At 63.1% G+C, this 20,430-nt stretch overlaps 1 protein-coding gene across 4 annotated transcripts; it reads right to left on the reverse strand.

Annotated features, from left to right (window-relative positions):
* Positions 1–1,848: 1,848 nt before the first annotated feature.
* On the reverse strand, positions 1,849–19,929 carry TMEM44 (transmembrane protein 44). Of its 4 annotated transcripts, none has more exons than XM_045029397.1 (10): positions 19,823–19,929; positions 17,453–17,579; positions 14,543–14,636; positions 13,756–13,925; positions 11,617–11,703; positions 10,377–10,547; positions 9,985–10,128; positions 9,270–9,374; positions 8,772–8,930; positions 1,849–4,511 (listed from the first exon to the last, which is right to left on the reverse strand). In XM_045029397.1, the coding sequence occupies exons 1-10, from the start codon at positions 19,837–19,839 to the stop codon at positions 4,332–4,334; spliced, it is 1,254 nt and encodes a 417-aa protein (XP_044885332.1). In that variant the 5' UTR covers positions 19,840–19,929; the 3' UTR covers positions 1,849–4,331. The 4 variants fall into 4 exon arrangements, with proteins under 4 accessions (XP_044885332.1, XP_044885331.1, XP_044885333.1 ...); XM_045029396.1 differs by having other exon boundaries at positions 8,772–9,011; XM_045029398.1 differs by lacking the exon at positions 19,823–19,929 and adding an exon at positions 17,696–17,885 and having other exon boundaries at positions 8,772–9,011.
* Positions 19,930–20,430: the final 501 nt, after the last annotated feature.

The raw sequence follows: 20,430 nt of genomic DNA on the forward strand, positions 1-20,430 counted from the left end.
ACTAGGCCGAGGGCAGGAGGCAGCCAGCTGGGGGCCAGCGCCCGGCCGACACAAAGAACCGCATTGTGTCACCACTTACATAATGCCGCCTGTGGCAGGGGAGCTGGCGGATCCAGACCGTGCGTCGCAGCAGCGTGCCTGTCACGGGCTGAGGGTTGCTACATAACAGCACCACACCAAGCAGGACTTTTCCCCTTGAAAAACACTGCACAGTGAATCCGCCCCTTAATCTCCACCAGCACCTCTGGCCACGGCTTCGGTGGAGGCAGGCACGGGAGTGGGAGGAGTCGTGGCTGCAGGCCAGGGCAGACAGGGGCGGCCATTCCGCTTATGCCAGATGCTGACAGACAGGGACACCCCAACTGATGCTGAATATTGTAAAGCCCCTCACCCCTCCAGCAGGGCTGGCTTTAGGGCGATTCCCGAGAGTTGGGCCCTGTGCCTAAGAGGACCCCGCACCCTCCGCCGAAGTGCCGCCGGAAACAGTGGCAACCGATTGAGCTGCTGCCGAAGTGCCGCGGCTATCTTCGGCGGCAGCTCAATCACTGCGGCATTTCGGCGGCAGCTCTTTCAAATCGGGCCCCGCACGTCCTAAAGCCCGTCAGCCCATGGGTCGTGACCCCCGGGGCTCACAAACGACAAGCCTGGGGGCCACAAGGCACTGAATGTTTTATTAATTGAAAGCAAAGAAAATCTTGCAGCCCCACTCCCTGCCCAGTCTGACCCTTCAAGGCCCCATAGTGCCCCCCCCAGCAGCCCCGATATCACAGCCAGTCTTTACTCAGTTTTACAGGAAAGGTCTGTGCAAGGGCAAACACTTTCTGACCCCTTGTTCTCATACACACACTCTGCTTGCAGATTTTCAACCAAGTGCCCCCCTGGTTTGCACCCTGGAGTCAGCAAATGGCAGGGGAGCCGGCAGAGGAGAACCAGCTCTCCTTGCATTGCAGGATGGAGGCAGATCCTGCTGAACCTGAACACACTGGCTCAGAGATGCTGGAGCCAAACCCAAGTTGCTGGGACCAACAGGTGACGTGTGTGATGCAGGAGGCCAGACTGGGTGATCTAATGGTCCCTTCTGGTCTTAAACACCATGAATCGGTGAAACGGCAAAAACGTGAGCAGAAGTGCAACCCCCCCCCTCCCCACCCTGCAAATCCAGCTCCTCCCCAGGCCCGCCTAAGCCCAGCTATTCCCATCCGGGGCCCAGCAATGCCAGGTTCCAATTGTTCTATGCAGCAGAGTGGCTGGGGTGGGGGGTGTCCTCTGAGGCCTAGAGACCGCCAGACCCATCACGCACACAATCACTGGAGGCCAGCAGGGCACATGAACACACTTCACTGCCACTGCCCCCAGGGCACAGCGCTGCTGGGCCAGGGATCCCCCGGAGGCCAGCAGGATTACTTGTGGGTGCAGGAAGCAGGATTTGCCCCGCTTGTGTTGTTCAAACATCCATTCACTATCTCCCCTTCCCTGTCCCCACCGTGTATGAGCTGGAGGCCGCACGGTAACAGGATATGTGCCTGCGAGACACGGGATCTGGGCTCTGCACCAGAGTCTTCCAAGGCACCTCTCTTTGCCCATCTCCCGCTGGGCCAAAGACCTGCCTACATCCTGGCAGTGTTCTGCAGCGCAAGCAGTTCACGTGTGCCTGGTGCTTTGAGATTCTCGGTGAGAAGACACCAGGGACGTGCAAAGTATCATGAATATGACTGCTCACTACATACCCCCCTGAAGGCAGCAGAGCCCGTCTGCCCCCTTGCACAACATGTGAGATCACTTGCTCCAGGGTTTCTCCTGGCATATCTGCTTCGGACACGACTGAGGCAGCCCTCCCCAGGCGCAGACTTGCACGCTCATATTTTATTGTGCATTATCTGAATAGGAAAAGGCAATACAGCAGAAGAATTTCCTTTCCCCTGGGTTTCCAGTCTTTGCATTGTCTGGATTTCTGAGCTTTACTACCAGGCAATTAATCTCCAGCCATTAGAAATATTAATGTGGAGGTTTCTTATCAGCGCCGGCTCGGGAATGTTTTGCTGTTCTGGGCCAAGGGAGCGTCTGACCCAGCGCAGGTCACAGCCACTCGCTCCCTGAACAATTGCTGTGCGTTCGCTGCCCTAGGCAGCTGCCAGATGGGTCACCTACCTGGATGGGGGCAGCGCCAGCCAGGCTGGGGGCTGCGAGATCAGAGCGGGAGCGACAGAATGCCAGACGCTCTCGGCAGATGTCGTCTTCTCGCCTGTGCTGCGTTCCCAGAAGCCAGGGGTGAGGGCAGCTCAGTGTCCTAGGAACGCACAGCAAGGCCACCCTCCCGTTTGCTGTAGCTCATCTGGCCTAGTGCTCAACAAGCCCCGAGCCTGGGCTCAGGGCATGGCTGGCTGTGGGCGGCGGTGCAGAGCAGAGGGGTTCCAGCTTTGCCAGGGGAACAGAGCGGAGCTGAGAGGGACGCTGGGGTCTATAGGTGCTGCTCTAAGACCCAATAGCATGACGGAAAAGGAAAGCCTTTCCCACCCACACCTGCCTGGGCCTGCTCCCTCCAGCCAAAGCGAGCCCAGCATTCCCCCCTGCCCCAGCACCCCTTCCCAGAGCTCCTGCCCTCTAGCAGAGCTGGCTCCACGTTCCCACAGGGCGGGACACACCATCCTGCTGTTTGCTGCAGTGCGGGACCTCCCATCTCCCAGCTGCACCCCCGCCTCGCCGCACGCAGCACACACAGCCGCTGCTGCCAGTTTTTCACACCATCCTCTCGGGTCACAACAGCGCCCGCACCCCACTCCCTCTGACGTTCAGCCCTCGCAGCTATCCCTGGGGAGCATCCCGCTGGCCGGCTGCGATCCCACTCCCAGCAGCTTCGCTGCGCTGCGCTAGGAGCGGCTCGAAAAGATGCAGAGGAAAGGGGGCCTGCGGCTCGACCAAGCAGTTTCAGACACCAGTGATCTGCGTGTGGGGGCACTGTGATACCAAGAGCCCGGAGCATGCGGGGGGCCCCCGAGGTGACAGAGCACCCCGACTGGCCAAGGAAAGGGGGATTCCAACCCTGCTTCCCCCTGCAGCTCTTTCCAAGGGCTCCCGGACTGCCCTGCCCAGGCCGAAGCCAGCACAGCTGCGGCAGCGGGAGTGTGACCCCCGCCCAGCTGACACAGCTGGGTCAGCAACCGCCCTCGTGCAGGTATCGCAGGAACAGCAGCGCTCCAGCATGCCAGGAGCGGGCGTGAGCCAGCGTCACTCTGCCTGGCCAGCCACACCAGCAAACCATCTGGTCAGAATCCGGCCAGTTACAAGCAGATAAAGGGAGGCCTGGGGCCACACACACCATTAGCGCCGGCAGCCTGTGCTTCCCCTGCTCACGCCAGCCAGGACGCGGGCTGCTGAGTCTGAAGCCGCTGTTTGAGAGGAGCCTCACGCAGATGCCCAGGCCAGGCCGTAGGGCTCCCCACTGTCAGTCCAAGTGGTGGGGCTGAACCTGAGGAGAGCTGCCAGAAGCCCGCTCTGGAAGTAATGGAGAAGCACTGCGAGGCCGGTCAGCTACCCTCGCGGTCAAACACCGGCACCTTGTTTCTCCTCTGAATTTCTCCTGGGACTGGCAGCTCTGAAGTCCCGGCTCTGGCCAGGGAGACGGACGTGCTCCTGTTACTGTCCTGTCAGGGCACATTCCCCCTCCGGCACCAACGGGGCCCGGCTCAGAGGAAGCGCACAGCCACAGCAGGGGCGCTTGTGAGACGTGCATCCCTGCAGCTCGGGGAGCAGGGCTGCGGCCAACCCAACGGTGCCAGGGCGGGGAAACTGCCCCCCCACCCCGAGGTCAGTTATACTCACTGGGCAATGGGCACGGTTCAGTCCTGATTAGTGCAGACACAGCAGCATCCCTGGTGAGGTGCACTCACTGTAAGCCCCCCCATTTTAACAGGGCCTGGGGTGGGCTGCCCCAGCGTCACGGTGAGTCTCTGGCAAAGGAACGCTGACCATGGGGCTCTTCTGCCATTCCCCACCCCCAGTGCATGCGGCCAGAGGAACGGGGCCATGGCCAAGACACCCCAGGCCATTCCGAGCCCCAGCTGTGTTTTCAGCTCCTTGGGGCTGTTTGCAGACAGAGTTTGTTTGCGTGGCCTTCAGGTTGCTCCAACCCAGTGCAGAAGCAGCCGCCCTGCACAAAGCTGCAGCAGGATCAGGGAAGTACACGGGTGAGATTTGAGCTACATCTGCATCTACTCCCTGCCCTGTGCAAACGAGGGGCACCCCTGGGTCTGTCCCACAGTACTGCTGTAACCTGGACCTTCCAGGGGTCTTCTACAGAGGATCTTTCTTCTGCTGGTTTTTCGAGTTCCCTGCTATGATTTCTCTGCCCAGGGGGCGTCATTATCACACAGTCTCAGCGCAGCTGCGGTTTGTTTGAGGGCGTTCACGTCGAACCCGAACCCTGCGTTCAGCACTGAGCTGCTGCCGGGCTGGAGGTTCGGTGCCTCGGTGCCGTTTCTGTTCCACTGAATATTCATGTCTCCGAAGTCCCACTGCGAAGAGAAAGGATTTCGGGTTACAGGGACAAGGCAGGTCTGTAGCACCAGAGCTCCTGCAGAAGTGGGGTTTGCGCTCCACTGGATGCAGACTGGCCACACGGGAGCTGCTCAGGCCAGCTTTACAGGGGGGGAAAACATCTGAATTCAAACTTCATCTGAAAATAGAAATTGTCACAAAATTCTCATTTTAAAAAAATTTTCAACAAAACTCCACATGGAAACCTTTTTGGGGTAGGTTTTTCATTCCCTCCTTTTCTCCTTCCCCCTCCCACTGCAAGCGGGAAAATGAAAAAAAAAAAGAGGGAAAAGGGGGAAACAAACTGAGAAAGAACATTTTTGAAATCAAACATTTTCATGAAGAAATGCGGAATGAAAGGAAAAGCCGCCCGTTGGATTCCAGCAGGGTGAAAACTCTCCAGAAACTCTCAGTGGTTTTTTAACCAGCTCTGGCCATTACTGCTCAGTTAATAACCAGAGACTGATCTCAACTAAGGTGACTATCGAGCGCTGCTAACCTGAGAAACCTCAGCCAACTTTTACTTCAAGGAACAATGGATCTTGCTGTTGAGAAGAGCTCAGTATGAGGCTCAATGCACTGTCTGTGCCATTGCCAGAAGTACACGGCCGGCGCTCTCTCCAGTGCAGCTCTGAGGCCCGATGAGTAACAGTTTGTCACTCTGAACCTAACCTATTGTCAAGAGATAACGATAGTGAGTGGTCCAGAACCAGCTGCTCATCCCCTGGGAGTTTTCCTGGCACTCCCGGCAGGTAATCAGGGTACACTCTTGTGCCACACAGGCCATCTGACTGGTCAACACAGTTCCGGCTCAGTATTACTGACCTTGGAAATACCTGCAGACATCAACAGAAGGTCTTTCAGCCATTCTGGAGTCAGGAACGTTTTCTGCATTGTACCCACACCTGTGCAGAACGAGGCCCACTGGATTCCAGGCAGTATTTACCTCTTTAGCCCCTTGTATAACTAGCCAGTGGATCTACAGGCCCACCCAGCTGATGGATTGAAGTCCACCATTTAAAGCCATTGCTTCAGAAAGGGCTTGAGGCAATGCTGTGTGATGGCACTAGATGCCAATTCATGCCCACCCTGAATGGCCCAGGTGTACCGAGCCCTCCTGGTGCTTTAGTGACAAATACAAACTCCTCCAGCACTTAGGCAGAGCAACTCAATGCGCCTCCCTTGTCACACAGAGCGGGTCTGCACTGGGGGAGACACGGGGTAGCCGTGATAAAGTGCACTAACAGCCCACACACCCAGGTCACTCACCGCACTGCGGACCCACGTGGCTTCCCACAAGGCAGCAGGGATCACCCTCAGAGGGCAGAACAGGGAGAAAAGTGGCAATATTCAGTCCTCAAGCTCCACCCACAACTCCTATGGCTCGATGTGGCACATACGGGACCTGGGATCCCACAGGTCAGTGTGAACTCCCTTTCTGCCTCTGCTCATTGTGAGGGGGCACCTGCCTGCCCACGCTGCCTACCAGCAGGGGGCTCAAGCTCACTCCACACGGCCTGCGCCCCCAGATCTGTCCTGGGGGGACGGACAGCGCAAGCCCTGCTTGACCCCTCCGCCAGCTGTGAGAGTGGGGGGAGGGGACTGACCAAGCGATTCACACCAGCTGCTCCCAGCACTACAGAGCTGGACGCCCCTCTCCTCCCCACCTGGCTGATACGTGCCAGCCCAGGGGGATATGGCTTTCTGGAGTCCAGGGCCGTTTGGAGTTTATCATCATTGTTACTTTATCTCCAGTCAGTGAAAGCCAGTTTGGAGGTGGGGTAACTTCCTTCAGGGGAGATTAGACGACTTCTCTCCTCTTTGACCTCAGCTAGTTCTGTGACCTAAAAACGACACTGGGCTGGAGATCATGGGGGAGACACTACTCTTGTGCAACAGTGTAAATCCAGAGTAGCTCCGCTAAGGGCCAGTGGAGTCCCTTCAGATTTACACTAGCGGGCCTGAGAGCAGAATCTCTCCCTGGGACTGCACTAAGGACAAAGCAAGCACATGATGTTTCTTTAATTTATGAGTGATTATTTCCTGCCCTGCAATCTGGCCTCTTTCTGGGGCTTGTGATGTCTCATGCATCTAAACCAAGAGACTTCAGTTGTAATGATTCATGGATTTAAAGTGAAAGAAGCTTGGCAGACATGGGTGTCCCTGGAGTGCTGGTCCCGGCCTCCCCCGCGCGGGCCCAGCGCAAAGCAAAGTGAGAGTTCTCCACACCTGTTCTGAGTTTAAGAGATACTCAATACTTTTGCTGCAGAAGAAAACCAAAGCTCAAGAAAAGAGTTGGACCAGAGCAGCCCTGACCCAGCAGCCCAGCCCACATCCCTTCTCTTGATGCCTCGCTCGGGCACCTAGCCAAGGTGGAGATTGCCACATGGGCACATTCACAAGCAGCTTTTGAGAGCAGGAAAGCTGCAGTGAGCAGAGAAATATGGGGACTTCTTATTTTCGAAATAAAGGCAAAGAGAGCGGGTGAGTGAATGTGCAAAGTGAGCCAGGGGTAAGAACGACTGCAAGGAAAACACGATTTCACAAGGTGTGTGAGACACTGCCACAGAAACACAATCCAGTCTGGCCAAACAAACGCAGGAGCCGTTTCAGTGTGGGATGTGCAAGGGCGCAGAACGCCAGCAAAGGCTGCATGGGTCTGTCAACTAGCCACACGCTCCAGCCAGGGCTGTAACTTGGAAATACTGCCCCTAGCCACCAAGAGTATTGCAGCCACTTTGGGCTCAAACACAGTGACTGTCAAACCGCGTTCAGCCTATGGAAATGGAGCACAAACCAGCCACCTCACCCCAATCACCCGAAGAGATTCTTTCTAGTGTGCAGTGCGGCTCCTACTGGAACCAGTTACCAAGTGCAGGTGTTTAAAAAACCCAGAAATGAAACAAAACAAACTTTATAGAATCAAAATGTGTCTTTGTTTGTCCCCGTCCATATGGTAACTGTGCTGGTCCCGTGCAAGGCAGAAGGGGCTTTGACCTGCTGCGATCTCCTGCCATAAACCCATTTGTTCCCACAGAGACGCCTGCTGAAACGCCAGGGACATGGTAAGAAACGCCAGCATCAGACAGGAATCGCTCTGAAACCAGGCCAGCACGGAGCAAACACTGCCCGTCTCTCAAGGAGCAAACACTGCCCCGTTTCCACAGGAGGGGAGAGCCCCAGAGCCCAGGGGGCTGGCGGCTTGTAACAATGGCACAGGAAAGCTCAGCATTCCCATTTACGTTCTGGAACAGAATGGTCCCATTTTTAGAACTACATAAAATAGTCCAACATTTGCTCCCCGCCCTCCCTCGTGCACGCAGGTTGTCCAGCTCTTGGGATCCTAACACTGTGGGCCTAATTCTCCCTTCAGAGGGCCGGCACTGCTCCAGGGCAAGCTGCATGCACGTAGCTCAGGACAGAAATCGCCCCAACGACCGTGACAGGCTTTGCAGAGTTTCTATGAAACATCTCGCAGTTTGACGGCAGCAGCTGAGTCGATGCACAAATCTCCTACTGAGGAGGAGCAAAGCAGGCCCAGGAGGAGCTGGCATTTCCCCAGAACTGCGCATCGGTTAGAACTTTTGAAAGAAAAGGTTGCCCGAGTTTTTAACCTGGCCCAAACAACATATTTTCCCAGCCCCGTTCTTGGAACCAGCCGAACCATCTTGGGTGAAATCTTCAAAATACAATTCAGCCTGAGGCAGCCCCCAGCCTGGGACTTTCAGCTCAGACAGTGACAGTTTGGCAAAGGTTGAAGCAACTGAAACCAGGGTCTTCTCCTGGGAGACGAGGCCGAGTTTAATACGGGGTGACGCACCCAGCCCTGCCTACGAAGCAGTAGCTACATGCTGAGCTCCGTTTCAGTCCACATCCGCCCTGCTAGCTCCTGCTAATGGCAAGCAGCACTTTGCCTGAGTGGGAACTGCCCTGGCCCTCCGGCCCGGCCCTCGGCAGTCAGCGAGGCAGAGATGGAGAAGGGCCCTCCCGCAGCCCTGGAGGGGGTGTCTGTGTGGGGGGGGGGAGCTGCCTTCTTGTGACTGGACCCTATCACGTGCCAATTCGCCAGGATGCTCTGGGGACTCGGCCTGCAGCCGCACACACACCTGGGTGGGATGGTCCCTGACCTGGCGGACTCTGTGCTCCGTGCACCAGTGAAGGCAGAGCAGGCCGAGTTCAAGGCAAGAGGCTGGGGTTAGCGCAGGATCCAGTGCAGATGACCAGCGGTAGCCACCTACCTCGAGCTCGGAGCTAATGGAGGAGACGTACGAGGAGCTGGAGGGGGAGAGCTTGGCGTGGATGACCTGGACTGGAGGGCAGGCAGGGGGCTCCGGCAGAGCGGGGTCGGCAGCACTCATCTGTCCATCTCCCGGCAGCCTCACTGCACCATGGCCAGCCTGGACGTAGCAGGGAGCAGGATTTACCAATGTACAATCAAGGGGCACAGCAGGAGGACCAGAAACCCCTGGAGGAGAGGCCTGTGTGGGGAGAACACGGGGGGCAGAGGGTTGGGTGGCAGACCTCACTGCTTACGGGGGCAGGGCTCCCCAAAGCTGCAGACCGATGAGCCCCCAGTCACCCCAGAACGGGCGTGTGCACACACAGAGCCCGGCTCAGCTTCTCTCACTGGCTGGCCCCGCAGCCCGCTGCGATCCTGGCCAGCCTCCCTTCCCCCCGCAGCTCAGCTCTGTGCTGCTGTTAGCCCACCCAGCGCCCCAGCTGTTCTCCTGCCTCACCTGCTGCACCTGCTCGATGGTGAGATCCAGGCAGCGGCCGACGGCAGCCCCCTCGTGGAGCGACTTGGGCGCTGGGAACATGCTCAGCGGCAGCCAGTTGGGGGCCTTAGAGAGAGGGGGGGCAGTGAGCAAGCAAATCCCAACATGCACTGGGAACGGCAGGGCTGAGCTCTTCAATGGAGGCCGGGGCAACGGCCCGTCCCTCCCTCCCTCCCTCCCTCCCACTGCGGCTCTGTACAACTAGCAGAGCGTCACTGCCGGCGCCACGAAGAACCAGAGCAGCGGGGGGCTCCTGGGCCGCAGGGCAGAGGGAGAGGAAGGGTGGTGGGGAGCAGGCGCGGGGGAGACCCTCAAGGGGCTGTCAGCGTGGGCTGTGCAGCCCCCCAAAGGGGGTGGGAGGAAGGAGCCGGGAGCCAGCTCTGCACAGAGGAGAGCAGGGCCCCGGATCAGGCTGCGTCCCGGGCAGCGTCGTAGCAGGATGCTGGAGTACAAGGGCCAATGTCAAACCCAAGGGGCACAAAAACCTCAGCAGGCTCCCAACTGCCTGTGGGCAGCACAGGAGCGAGCTCTGCAGCGGGCACAGCCGTCCCTGCAAGGGCCTGGCGCCTGGGCAAGGCACCGGGGGTGGGACCCTGCCCCCGGCCGTCGCCCCGTGCAGGGCGAGTGGCAGCACCCAGTGCAGGGCAGGGGAGAACCCCGAGACAGGAGGAGAAACCTTTTCCTCTTCCGTTCCCTTCGGCTCCTCCTCCTCCTCTGCCTGTGCCAGCAGCGCCCACGCAGCCGGGGTCTCTGTTGCCTCAGCCACAAGGCCCAGCCGCTGGCTCATCTGGCTTTTCATCAAGCAGGACAGACAGGCGATCTGAGCTCCCAGGGTTAAGGAAGTGACGGCGTCTCAGGGTAACACCGGCCCCACAACATGGCTGCCTGGAAGGGAACTAAACAGCACTGGCTCAGGGACAATGCCCAGCCCACACTACCGAGCCCATCAGACCCAGGGGCCTAACCGCTGCAGCCTGCGTCGTGCCCTGGAGCTGAGGGGTGCTCAGTCCCTCGGCCGCCATGCCAAACCCACCATGCCAGCCCGTGGAGCCGGGGGAGGAAGGATACAGCCACGTCGAGCGCAGCAGAGCCCAGGGAGAGCAGGAGCCAGGGCATGGCTCTCACAAAGTACGCGGGCCGCTGGTCGTGAGTCACAATGGCTGCTGCATACAGGACGCTGGCCAGGGCCGAGGAGATGCTGGCCCAGTGCTGGGTCACTGGAGACAGCCTCCCTCTGCACTGCAGAAAGCAGGGGAAGGTCAGAATGGCTCCCTGAATCAGCGCGAGCTGTTCCCCCGCCCTGTGGGGCACCCATGGCAGCAGGGCCAGTCCCTGCTTCGCCGGGCAGCACCCTGCAGCAGATACAGCGCAGTGCACTCAGCAGTGGAAGCACAGCGACTGCCCATAGCTGTCTGCAGGCCGGGAGCTGCCATCTGCTGGCCCGGCCTTCCCTGCCGCCCGGGCCACAGGTATCTGCCTCTGCAGCGAGACGGGAACAGCCCAATACCATTCTCTGTGCAAACACGCAGACACCGGGGTCAGGTGCACTGCCTCCTTCTATGCCACCACCCTGCTGCCACGCTCCGCGTCCCCACGGGCCTTATTGACCTGGGATCTGAGCCCAAGGCAAAGGGCACATGTAAACCCCTCGCTCTGGTTCCCCAAGGGAGCAGCCCGGTCGATCCCGGATCTTGTTGCTGTTGCAGCAGGGGCAGAACAAACCCTGGGTTAGGGAGAGCGAGGCCTGCCAGGCAGCAGCAGGGACCACGGCCCAGCCCTGAGCCTGCAAACACCCCCACCCGAGCAGGCCCATGGACACAACAGGTCGGAGCAGACAGACAGACTGGGGGAGCAGGGGAGGACAGGGTGCGGGATAAGAATCCCTGGGCCTCGTGAAGCGTCGGGCGACTGCCCCAGGGCAGGCGTGAGCGCTGAGGAGATGGTGGCAGGCTGGGAAGGGAGGCCCGGGCAGGGGGAAGACAGGGTGGGACTCACCCTGGCACATGGGCACTCGGGGAGCGGCTGTCCAGGAGACCGTGCCATGCCCCAGCGTGCCGGGAGGGGCCACAAGACCCACATCTACACTGGCCCAGGGCCCTGTTGCACCAGGGCAAGAGGCCCATGGCTGCAGCCCTGCGCCGTGGCTGGGGCGACACACCTGTTTGGAGCTAGCTCGCAGGCTGTGCATCCATGCTGTCCCCAGGCCACGGAGCCACGTGCACTGCACGGCCACCAGGGCCCCCACCCTATGCAGGGCTCCCAGCAGGGCAGCGGCTCGGCGTTACCGAGCTCCGGCCAGCCCCCTTACCGCTCCAGACAGCGCAGGGATCCTGGCCGTGAAGGCGACGAGCGCAGCGAGCATCCCCAGAGCAAAGCCCAGCACTTCCGTATTCTCCTGCGGGACGGGAGGATGAGAAATCCTGAGCCACTGGGAGCCACCAGGGCCCCCCCCGCTGCGCGCCAGAGGGGCCCGCCAGGCACTGCGTGTCGCCCCCATGTGTGAATCCGCCCGGACACGCTGTCAGATCCCGCACAGCACCTGCCTTCCCGCGACTGCTGGACCCACCACGGCACCCGCCCTCGAGGGCCGGGGCTCTGGGGCCACCAGGCAGCCTGGGAATGCCAGGCCTAGTGTCCGCTGTGCACAATGGGACACACCTGCCCCTGCGTCGCTAGGGGCCCTCCGGAGCCCCACAGCTTCGCCCTTCGGTAGCTCATGAGAGCAGCGTCGCTTCCCAGAATGACGGGGGCTAGAGACAGAAAATCCGATGGGCCCGTCCGGCGCCCAGCCAGCCGACACGCACGGCCGCGCGACTGGCCCTGTCCCCATGAGCGTCTGAACGCGACGCGCTGGCACAGCCCGTTCCTTCTAGCGCAGACAAGCCCCCCGGCCTGGCAGAGCCCCCCCCTGCCCCGGCCGCCAGGGTCACCTGGGCTACAGAGTAACATGAACACACTAAAGCAAAGGGGCTTCAGAGAGTCCACGGTGATCACCCTGCCTGGCCGCCCGGAGAGCCCAGGGCAGAGACCCTCCCGCGGCCATTCCTGCACCCAGAACCTCTGGCTGAGCTCAAGCAGAGCTGCTGGAACCCAGCCCTGGCGAGTGGTGCCGGGTGCTAGCAATCTGCCCCGGGATCCCAGTCCCTCTCCGTCCAGCCGCAGCCTTTGGGCTCTGTTCCCTGCCAGGCCGGCTCCCAATTGCCAGGCTCCATCTGGGTTTAAACAGGGACAGCCCCAGTCCCTCGCTGGGGCCTTCCTAACGAACCCAGCGGCCGCAAGAGTGGGGCCGCATCTCTTAGGGATCACGTTTCTCTGGTGGAATTTTCACTGTCAGTGGTGAGAATAAAAGTGCCACGGTGGGCTGGGGGGCACGGGCTGGGGGCTGCCCCTCAGAGGGCATGGGGGCCAAGGACTGCCCCTCATGGAGGGTGAGGGCCCGGGGCTGCATCCCGCAGGCAGTGGGGGCCGTGGGGCTGCCCCTCGCGGAGGGAGGGGGCCGTGGGGCTGCCCCTCGCAGAGGGTGGGGGCCGTGGGGCTGCCCCGCACCGGGGAGCAGGGAACAGGATGAGACAGTGCTGGGGAATGAAGGCGGGGACTTGGCAGCCCTGCTCCTCACCTGCACAGAGGGCCCCAGGGCTCTGCACTGGCTCCTGGCAGGCCCTCTGCTCAGGGCTCGCCCACACCGCCTTGGCCCCCGCACACCAGAGCTCCTTATACCAAAGCACTGAGCAGTGCTGGGTACAAGCTGAGCTCACGGGTCACGTCTGAGCAGCGGCGTATTTGCCCAGCATGGCCCCACACTGCCAAGCTGTCCAGCCCACGGAGGGGAGCGAGGGTAAACCCAGCAGGGCTCCTGCAGTAACTGTCCCCGGAGGAATCCCGGCTCCACCACTGACTCACTGGGAGCTCCTGGGCAAGTCACGTCCCCGGTGAGTTAGTGTCTGCAAAGCCCTTTGGGAAGGTAACTGGTGAGTGTGAGCAGATCCCAGCGTGGGGCCCAGCCATCCAGACACCCGCAGGCCTCTGCGGGGCGCATCCCTAGGAGCGGCTGCGAGGGGAGCAGGGGGAGGGCACCAAGCCAGGGGAATGGACGGAGAATACAGGACAAGGAGCAAAATGGCAGAACCACAGGCCCCCAAGTCCTTTCAAAGCGAGCTGGAGAAACCCCGGGCAGCCCTGGGAGGGGACGGCCCCAGACTGGCTGGGCACATGCCAGAGGCCGCGGGGACTTTCGCAGCTCTGATGTCTGTGAGCCTAATGGCCTCTAACTTCAGCGGGTGAAACCACTCCCCAGGGCCGGTGCCCCGACGCAGCTCCTGGCCGGGGCTCCCTCAGGCAGGCTCCCCCCGGCCCCAGCAGGCTCAGCGAGGGGGTGCACTACTGGGAGCTTTGCCCTGGCTGGATCCCTGCCAGCCCAGAGGGACACAGGCAGCGGGAGCTGCGTTACCTGAAGCGCCGTCCCCAGCAGTCTCCTCTGGGCGCCGTGGAACTCCTCGGGGGAGGATGAGGTGGCCATCGCCAGGACGTACCAGCCAGGGCCCGTGCACAGGGGCAGAGCGAGTGCAAGGAGGCTGCTCCTCACCTGTCTCCTCCTCCTCTTCCTCCTGCCGGGCGGAGCTGTGCAGGACACAGAGTCTCAGCCGGGAGACACAGCGAGAGCCTGTCGGGGAACCGGCCCCGCACTGCAAGCGCCAGCCGAAAGCTCAGCGTAGAGACCGGGTCCTCGGCAGCACCGGCCTCTGCTGCTGGAGAACATCTCCCCAAAACGGGATCCTCGTCCCCCAAGAGCTCGCCTGCCCCCGGGTCACTGGCTGCGCTGGGAGTGGGGGCGCCACCCTGACTATCTCCCAGCCCCCTATTAGCCCTGCCAATCCCCGCTCCTAGGCAGCACCCAGCCCTCTCCCTCCACCCCCCAGCAACCAGCCTCCCTGAGCCCAGCCTCCACCCCCCATCGCCCAGCCCCCTTCCAAGACCAGCCTCCACCCCCAAACCCCTGCCCAGCCCCCACCCCCTCAGCATCCAGCCTTCCAAGACAGGCCCCTCCCGAAATCCCCCTCCCAGCCACATGCTTCTCACCACTCATCTCCCCAGCCCTCGGTGTGGCCTGGAACGCATTGCTGGCCCCCCCAGCACACCTGTATGCATCTAGTCTTGGGAGGGGCCAGGTTATCCCCTGGGGTTCCACCCTGCCCCGCCCCCGCCATTCAGGACAGGGTGACCCGCCAGGCACGTACCTGGTGCGGGTCTGGGGTCGGACGCACAGACAGGAAAGAGAGTCAGCAGGAAGTGAATGATGTCCACAGCAGCCATGTACGCCCCTGTGAAGACCTGCAGAGAGACCAATCGGCTCAGAGCCATGATCACAGGATGGGGAAATGCTTTATGGACGGTGAGGACCAGTCTCTCAACAGCCCTGAGAGGACGATATCAGCCTCCTTCTGTGCATGGCCCTGGCACGGAGAGGTGAACAGCCTTGGCCCAGGTCACATAGCCAGCAGGTGTCAGAGCCGGGAAAGAGCAGATGGGTCCCCACTTCCGGTCCCCAGCTCTCAGCACAGATCTCTGTGGCAGCCTCCGGGTGACCCCAGCGCTCCCTGGGCCTCCCCCAGACCAACAGCATCTGTAGCCTCCTCATGGGCCATGGCAGAGCAACGGGGCAGACAGCTCCCGCAGCAGGCTCTGGAGCTGAACTAAACCCTGCCCGTGTAGCCGACACCCGGCGCCCCGGGGAGAGCCAGCAGCTGACTGTAAGGGGTGGACGAAGGCCTGGCATGGTGACCTGCTCACGGCTGTGGTGGCTCTCCTGAGCTACGGTGCTTGGAGTTCTGTCACTCCCAGCCTGGCCGACAGCCCCTGGTGCCGAACGTCACCCCAGTGGGCTCCAAAGCTCCCAGGCCAGGCAGGGGCATGACACAGAGTTCAGATTTTACTCCAGCTAAGCCAGTGAAGCGCAGAGTATCCGGCTTCTCAGCCCCCGCTGCAGACAGCCTCTTGGCCACAGCACACCAGAGTCTGGTCCAACGCCCCCCAGAGTGCCCTGCACCACCCCAAGAACTACCAGCGAGATGAACTCCCGCAGCCGTGTCAGACGGGGTCAGGGACTCGTCCCGGCCCCAGGAACCTGCCTGGAGAATTTAAGCACAAAAGGAATTTTTTCAAACAGCTTCTGAACCCTCTGCCCCAGTGGCTGGTGGCAGCGCTGCTCCAAGCATCCCCGTGCTCAGGCACAGACAGCGCCGGATGTGTAACACAGGGCCCGCCTGCCCCAGCAAGCCCGGCTGTGAAAACCTACAGGGGCCGTTCCATTCTGAGCAACAGCCCAGGGACTGGGAGTGGGCTGGGGGAGGGGGATAACTGCCCTGCAGGGCAGCGCCCCGAGGTGTTCTCCCGCCTCAGCAATGGGGCTGGCCTGCCGTGCTCGCCCGTTTCTCACATTCGCACTCAGCTCAGGAAGCACACGGCGTGCAGCCCCCTTTCCGGGCAGGTCAAGGCACAGCCGCTCCAGCTCTGACGTGCCTCCTTCCCCTGCAGCCGCGGGGGGTCCGTGTGTCCACACACACAGCCCATCTGCACGCCCAGCTCTGGGAATTGTGCGCACAAGGCAGGGCCTGCGGCGCCCCCATGTGGGAGACGAGAACATCGCGCACGTTTTCACTAACTGGGTTTGAGAATCCCACCACTGGTTAAACCAGAGCAACGGCCCACACAGCCCCGCCGATTCGGGCCGAACTAAAGGCAACAGCAGTCCTGGGTCCCCCCATCCCGCCTGCCCCATGCACTCGGGGAAGGGGCTGCTGGCTGAGCCAGAGGGGCAGAACTCAGCGTGCTCACAGAACGAACGGCATCTCCCCAGGCCAGATACACTGGGATGGTCTGTCTGGGAAGGACAAGGACTGGGTGTCTCCTTGTGTCTCTTTCTAATGCAGCTATCGCGGCCTCTGGGGGTACGTCTACACAGCAATTGCACACCCACGGCCAACAGACTGGGGCTAAGGGGCTGTTTAACTGCAGGGTAGATGTTCAGTCTCCAGCACAAGCCCTCGGACCCTGCAAGGGGGGGGGGGTCCCTGAGCCCGAACATGGACCCCGCAATTCTACAGCCCCGTAGCCAGAGCCTGAGTCGGCCGGCCCGGGCCAGCCGCGGGCGTCTGCCTGCAGTGCGGACATACCCCGAGCGCCAGCCATGAATGCTGGGAGTGACCAATCGCCCTGCGCTGAGGAGACACCGGCAGTGAGGGAGGCTGGGCCCAGGGCCCTCCCAGACCGGCTCTGGCTGTTCATGACTCCACCGGGGAAGCAGCTGTTACTCTGTCAGCCCCGAGGAACAAGACAAACAGGGTGGGGAGTGTGAGCCTCACCCTACCCCTGCCTCCAGGCTCCAGTGACTCAGCCAGGGAGACGCCTGCCCCGGAACCACTGCTCCGGGTCAAGGGGAAGAAGGTGCAGCAGAGTAGCACCGAGGCTTAAAGAGCCATATCATCAGTGGGGGACTGAGGCCCCCTTTTTCGTGGGGCAGGGACCCTTGCCCAGGTACTGCCCCACTCCCTGCCACCGTCCCCCCCCAGAGGTGTCTCTGTGGGGCCAGGCCTGGCTGGGCTGGGCAGGGCAGGGAAACACACACGGCCCCCAGCGCAGTTTACAAGGGAAAGGCAGCTGGGCCGAGTCTGCGTTATCCTCACCCCGGAGTCCCCTCCTCAGCAGGGGGACCCTGAGGCAGCCGTGGCTGGGGCGAAGGGGGGGCCTTGTGTCAGAGTTGGCTGCCTGCATGGCGGGGGGCTGCCAAGGATCGGAGCTTCATTTGGATCTGTGCTGGCCTCCTGGGATTGCGGTTACCTCAGGGGAGGTGGGGCGGGGTCTCATGGTGGGGGGACCGTGGCATCTGGTGGAACAAAGGGACAGAACTCAGCCCGGGAACCCGCCCCCTCCAGCCCTCGGGCACGGCACCCAGGGACTGCAGGGCCAGCTGTGCCTGGCCAGGGCTGAGGGGTTTGGGGCTGGGATGGGAGCGCCACCACCTGTGCCCATGGCCAAAGCCCTAGCCAACGTCCTGCACTGGCCGCAGGGGCTGGGCTGGGGGCTGCCCCATGCCCAACCTCCAGGATCTGCAGGCCTCCGCGGGGGCAGGCCGGACGTCTCCCGCGTACCTGGATGGCGAGCTGCTGGGCGAGGAGTGCCCCGATCGTGTTGCACATGCTGCCCACAAAGCTGTAAATGATGCAGAGCACCGACACCTCCTGCCAGTCCTTCCTCCTGCAGCGGGCACGGACCAGCCTGGGAGGGACCGAGGGAGAGGGATCAGAGCAGGGGAGCGCTGCCCTGTCACCCAGGGGCTGGGGTTCTCAGTCCAGCTTTATCGGCTAGGATGAGGCACAGGCTGAGCTACTTACCGGTGCCCAGGGTCCCCCAGGACACCCCAGTACGTGGGGGAGTCAGTCAGAGCTTGCCCCTTCAGTGGGGTCGCAGGACATGCTACTAACGAGCAACGCCAGGCCCCCCGGCCCGGGGTGCTCTCTGCCTTGCCCCAGGGCTGCTCCGGTAACCACACAGCCAGTGGCCCTAGCACTAGGTCTGTGCCGGGGTGGCCAGGGCCGCTCACTTCCCCTCCCTGGGCCGCAGCCCCCCACGTGGGGGCCAGGGCTCAGCCGTGATGAGCCGCGGCAGAGCAAACTCAACACACCTCAGGGGAGGGGTGAATTCCAGATGGTGCTGAGCACCCACCTCTGGGCATCGGGCCCCTTCAAAGCACCCCAGAGGGGTCCCCCAGATCACTCGTCCTTGCTGGAGGCCCTGTCCCAGTGACACTGAGCCCCCACTCAGTCCCAGGCTGTGCGTTCCCCCGTCTCAGGCTGTCCTGAGCATCCCCTTCCCAGCCAGCCCCCGAGGCAGCCCCAGGGAACTCCCTGCACCCACGCAGCGGAGCAGCCAGTGCCATCTCCGTGCCAGCCTCGCCCCGAAGGGAGGGCAGGAGAGGCTCTGGAGCGGATGGCACCGCTGCTTTGTTGAGCTCCTCCCCAGCTGTAACCGTCGCCATCGGTCACCAGGCCCAGGAGGGAGACCAGCGGGCGCAGGCTGGGTGCTGACACACTGGGGAATGGGCTTGGGGCCACGGGTGGCAGCTACAGGGCAGAGCTGCCTGCAGCACCTGGGAGCTCCAGGCTGTGCAGCCGGTGGGGGGAGGTTTATTGTTCCCCTTTCCCTGGAGCGCAGCTTGCAGAGCAGCCGACCCTACAGGTAACGGCTCTCTGAGCACCCGGAACGCCCCCCCAGGCTTTCACATGGGGCGAGCCAGGGGCCTGGAGAGCCCGAGGCCCCCACCTATCGTCTGAGCTCCGTGGGGTCATTATGGACACTGCAACTTCAGGCCAGCCTGAAACTCCTCCCCTAGGGTGACCAGATGTCCCGATTTTATAGGGACAGTCCCGATTTTGGGGTCTTTTTCTTATATAGGCTCCTATTACCCTCCCCCATCCCCGTCCCGATTTTTCACACTTGCTGTCTGCTCACTCTATCCTCAGCAGAAGGGCGTGGGGGAGGGACAGGGAGAGGGGTGTGGGGGCTGGGGAGAGGGGCGCGGGGCAGACCCGAGGCCGGGGAGAGGGGCACAGGCAGGGCAGAGGGACGTGAGGCAGAGGGGTGCGGGGGGGGGAGCAGACCCGAGGCTGGGGAAAGGGGTGCAGGGCAGAGGGGGCCCAAGGCCGGGCAGACCCGAGGCCAGGGAGAGGGGTGCGGGGCCGGGCAGACCCGAGGCGGGGGAGAGGGACGCAGGGCAGAGGGCCCGAACCGGGGGAGAGGGGCGCAGGCAGGGGAGAGGGGGGCCCGAGGCTGGGCAGACCCGAGGCCAGAGAGAGGGGCGCGGGCGGGGGACGGAGGAGCACGGAGCCAAGCAGACCCGAGGCCAGGCAGAGGGGCATGGAGCCAAGCAGACCCGAGGCCAGGCAGAGGGGCGCGGGGCTGGGCAGGCCCGAGGCCGGGGAGAGGGGCGCGGGGCCGGGCGGGGGAGAGGGGCGGGGCCGGGCAGTCCCGAGGCGGGGAAGAGGGGCGCGGGCGGGCGGGGGGAGAGGGCGCGGGGCCGGCACCCGAGGCGGGGAGAGGGGCGCGGGGCCGGGCAGGCCGAGGCGGGAGAGGGGCGCGGGGCCGGGCGGGCCCGAGGGGCGCGGGGCCGGCAGGCAGGGCGGGCAGAGGGGCGCGGCGCCGGGCAGACCCGAGGCGGGGAGAGGGGCGCGGGGCCGGGCAGGCCCGAGGCGGGGCAGAGGGGCGCGGCGCCGGGCAGACCCGAGGCCGGGCGCGGGGCCGGGCGGAGGGGCGCGGGAGAGGGGCGCGGGGCCGGGGAGACCCGAGGCCGGGCGGAGGGGCGCGGGGCCGGGCAGGCCCGAGGCGGGGGAGAGGGGCGCGGGGCCGGGCAGGCCCGAGGCGGGGCAGAGGGGCGCGGGGCCGGGCGGAGGGGCGCGGGAGAGGGGCGCGGGGCCGGGCAGGCCCGAGTCGGGGCAGAGGGGCGCGGGGCCGGGCGCACTCACAGCCCGTGGGCCGCCATCCAGAGCAGCGCGGCCAGGCCCCCCAGCGCGGCGGAGGCGCAGGCTCTGTCCCGGGCCAGGCAGGCGGCCAGGTGCCCCCAGCTCCCGGCGGCGGCTCCCATCGCAGCCCCGTCGCTGGCCGGAGCCCGCCGAGCAGCCGCCCGGGGCATGGCCGGGGCATGGCCGGGGCAGGGCGCAGCCGGCTCCGCTCCCAGCCGGGCCACACGCCCCTAGCGGGGAAGCCGCGAGAGGCGCCGCGTCCCGGGCCCGGTCCGGGACAGACACGCGCCCCCCGTGGCCAGGCCGTGCCAGGGCCCGTGGCCCCCACCCGCTGTCCCGTGTCCGGTGCTCGGCTTGGAGGCTCTGGGGGGCGGGGGCTGGCTGTACAGCGCCGAGCACCAGCGACCTGCTGCAGCTGGGGCTCTTGGCTGCTACCTGCCTGGCCACAGGCCAGCACAGAGCGAGCTCGTCTCAGCTCAGGGCTGCTCCTGCCCGGGGGCTGAGGGCCCTGTTTCTCTGTCTGGGTTTCTATCTCACACCTGGCACTGTAGTACCTGACCGAGCCCCAGAAAGCTGCACAAAGCCCGTGATGGCACCTCCTCCATGCTGCT

This window comes from Mauremys mutica, chromosome 9, assembly GCF_020497125.1.
Source record: "Mauremys mutica isolate MM-2020 ecotype Southern chromosome 9, ASM2049712v1, whole genome shotgun sequence".
Taxonomy (NCBI): Eukaryota; Metazoa; Chordata; order Testudines; family Geoemydidae; genus Mauremys; species Mauremys mutica.

Bases quoted from the DNA above. Each gene is read 5' to 3' on its own strand.
- TMEM44 (XM_045029396.1), bottom strand. The intron at 10,548-11,616 runs GTAAGGGGGCTG...TGCTTTCTGCAG, and splicing joins TCCCTGCGCTGTCTGGAGCG to TGCAGAGGGAGGCTGTCTCC. The intron at 9,375-9,984 runs GTTTCTCCTCCT...CCTCTCTCTAAG, and splicing joins AGGGAACGGAAGAGGAAAAG to GCCCCCAACTGGCTGCCGCT.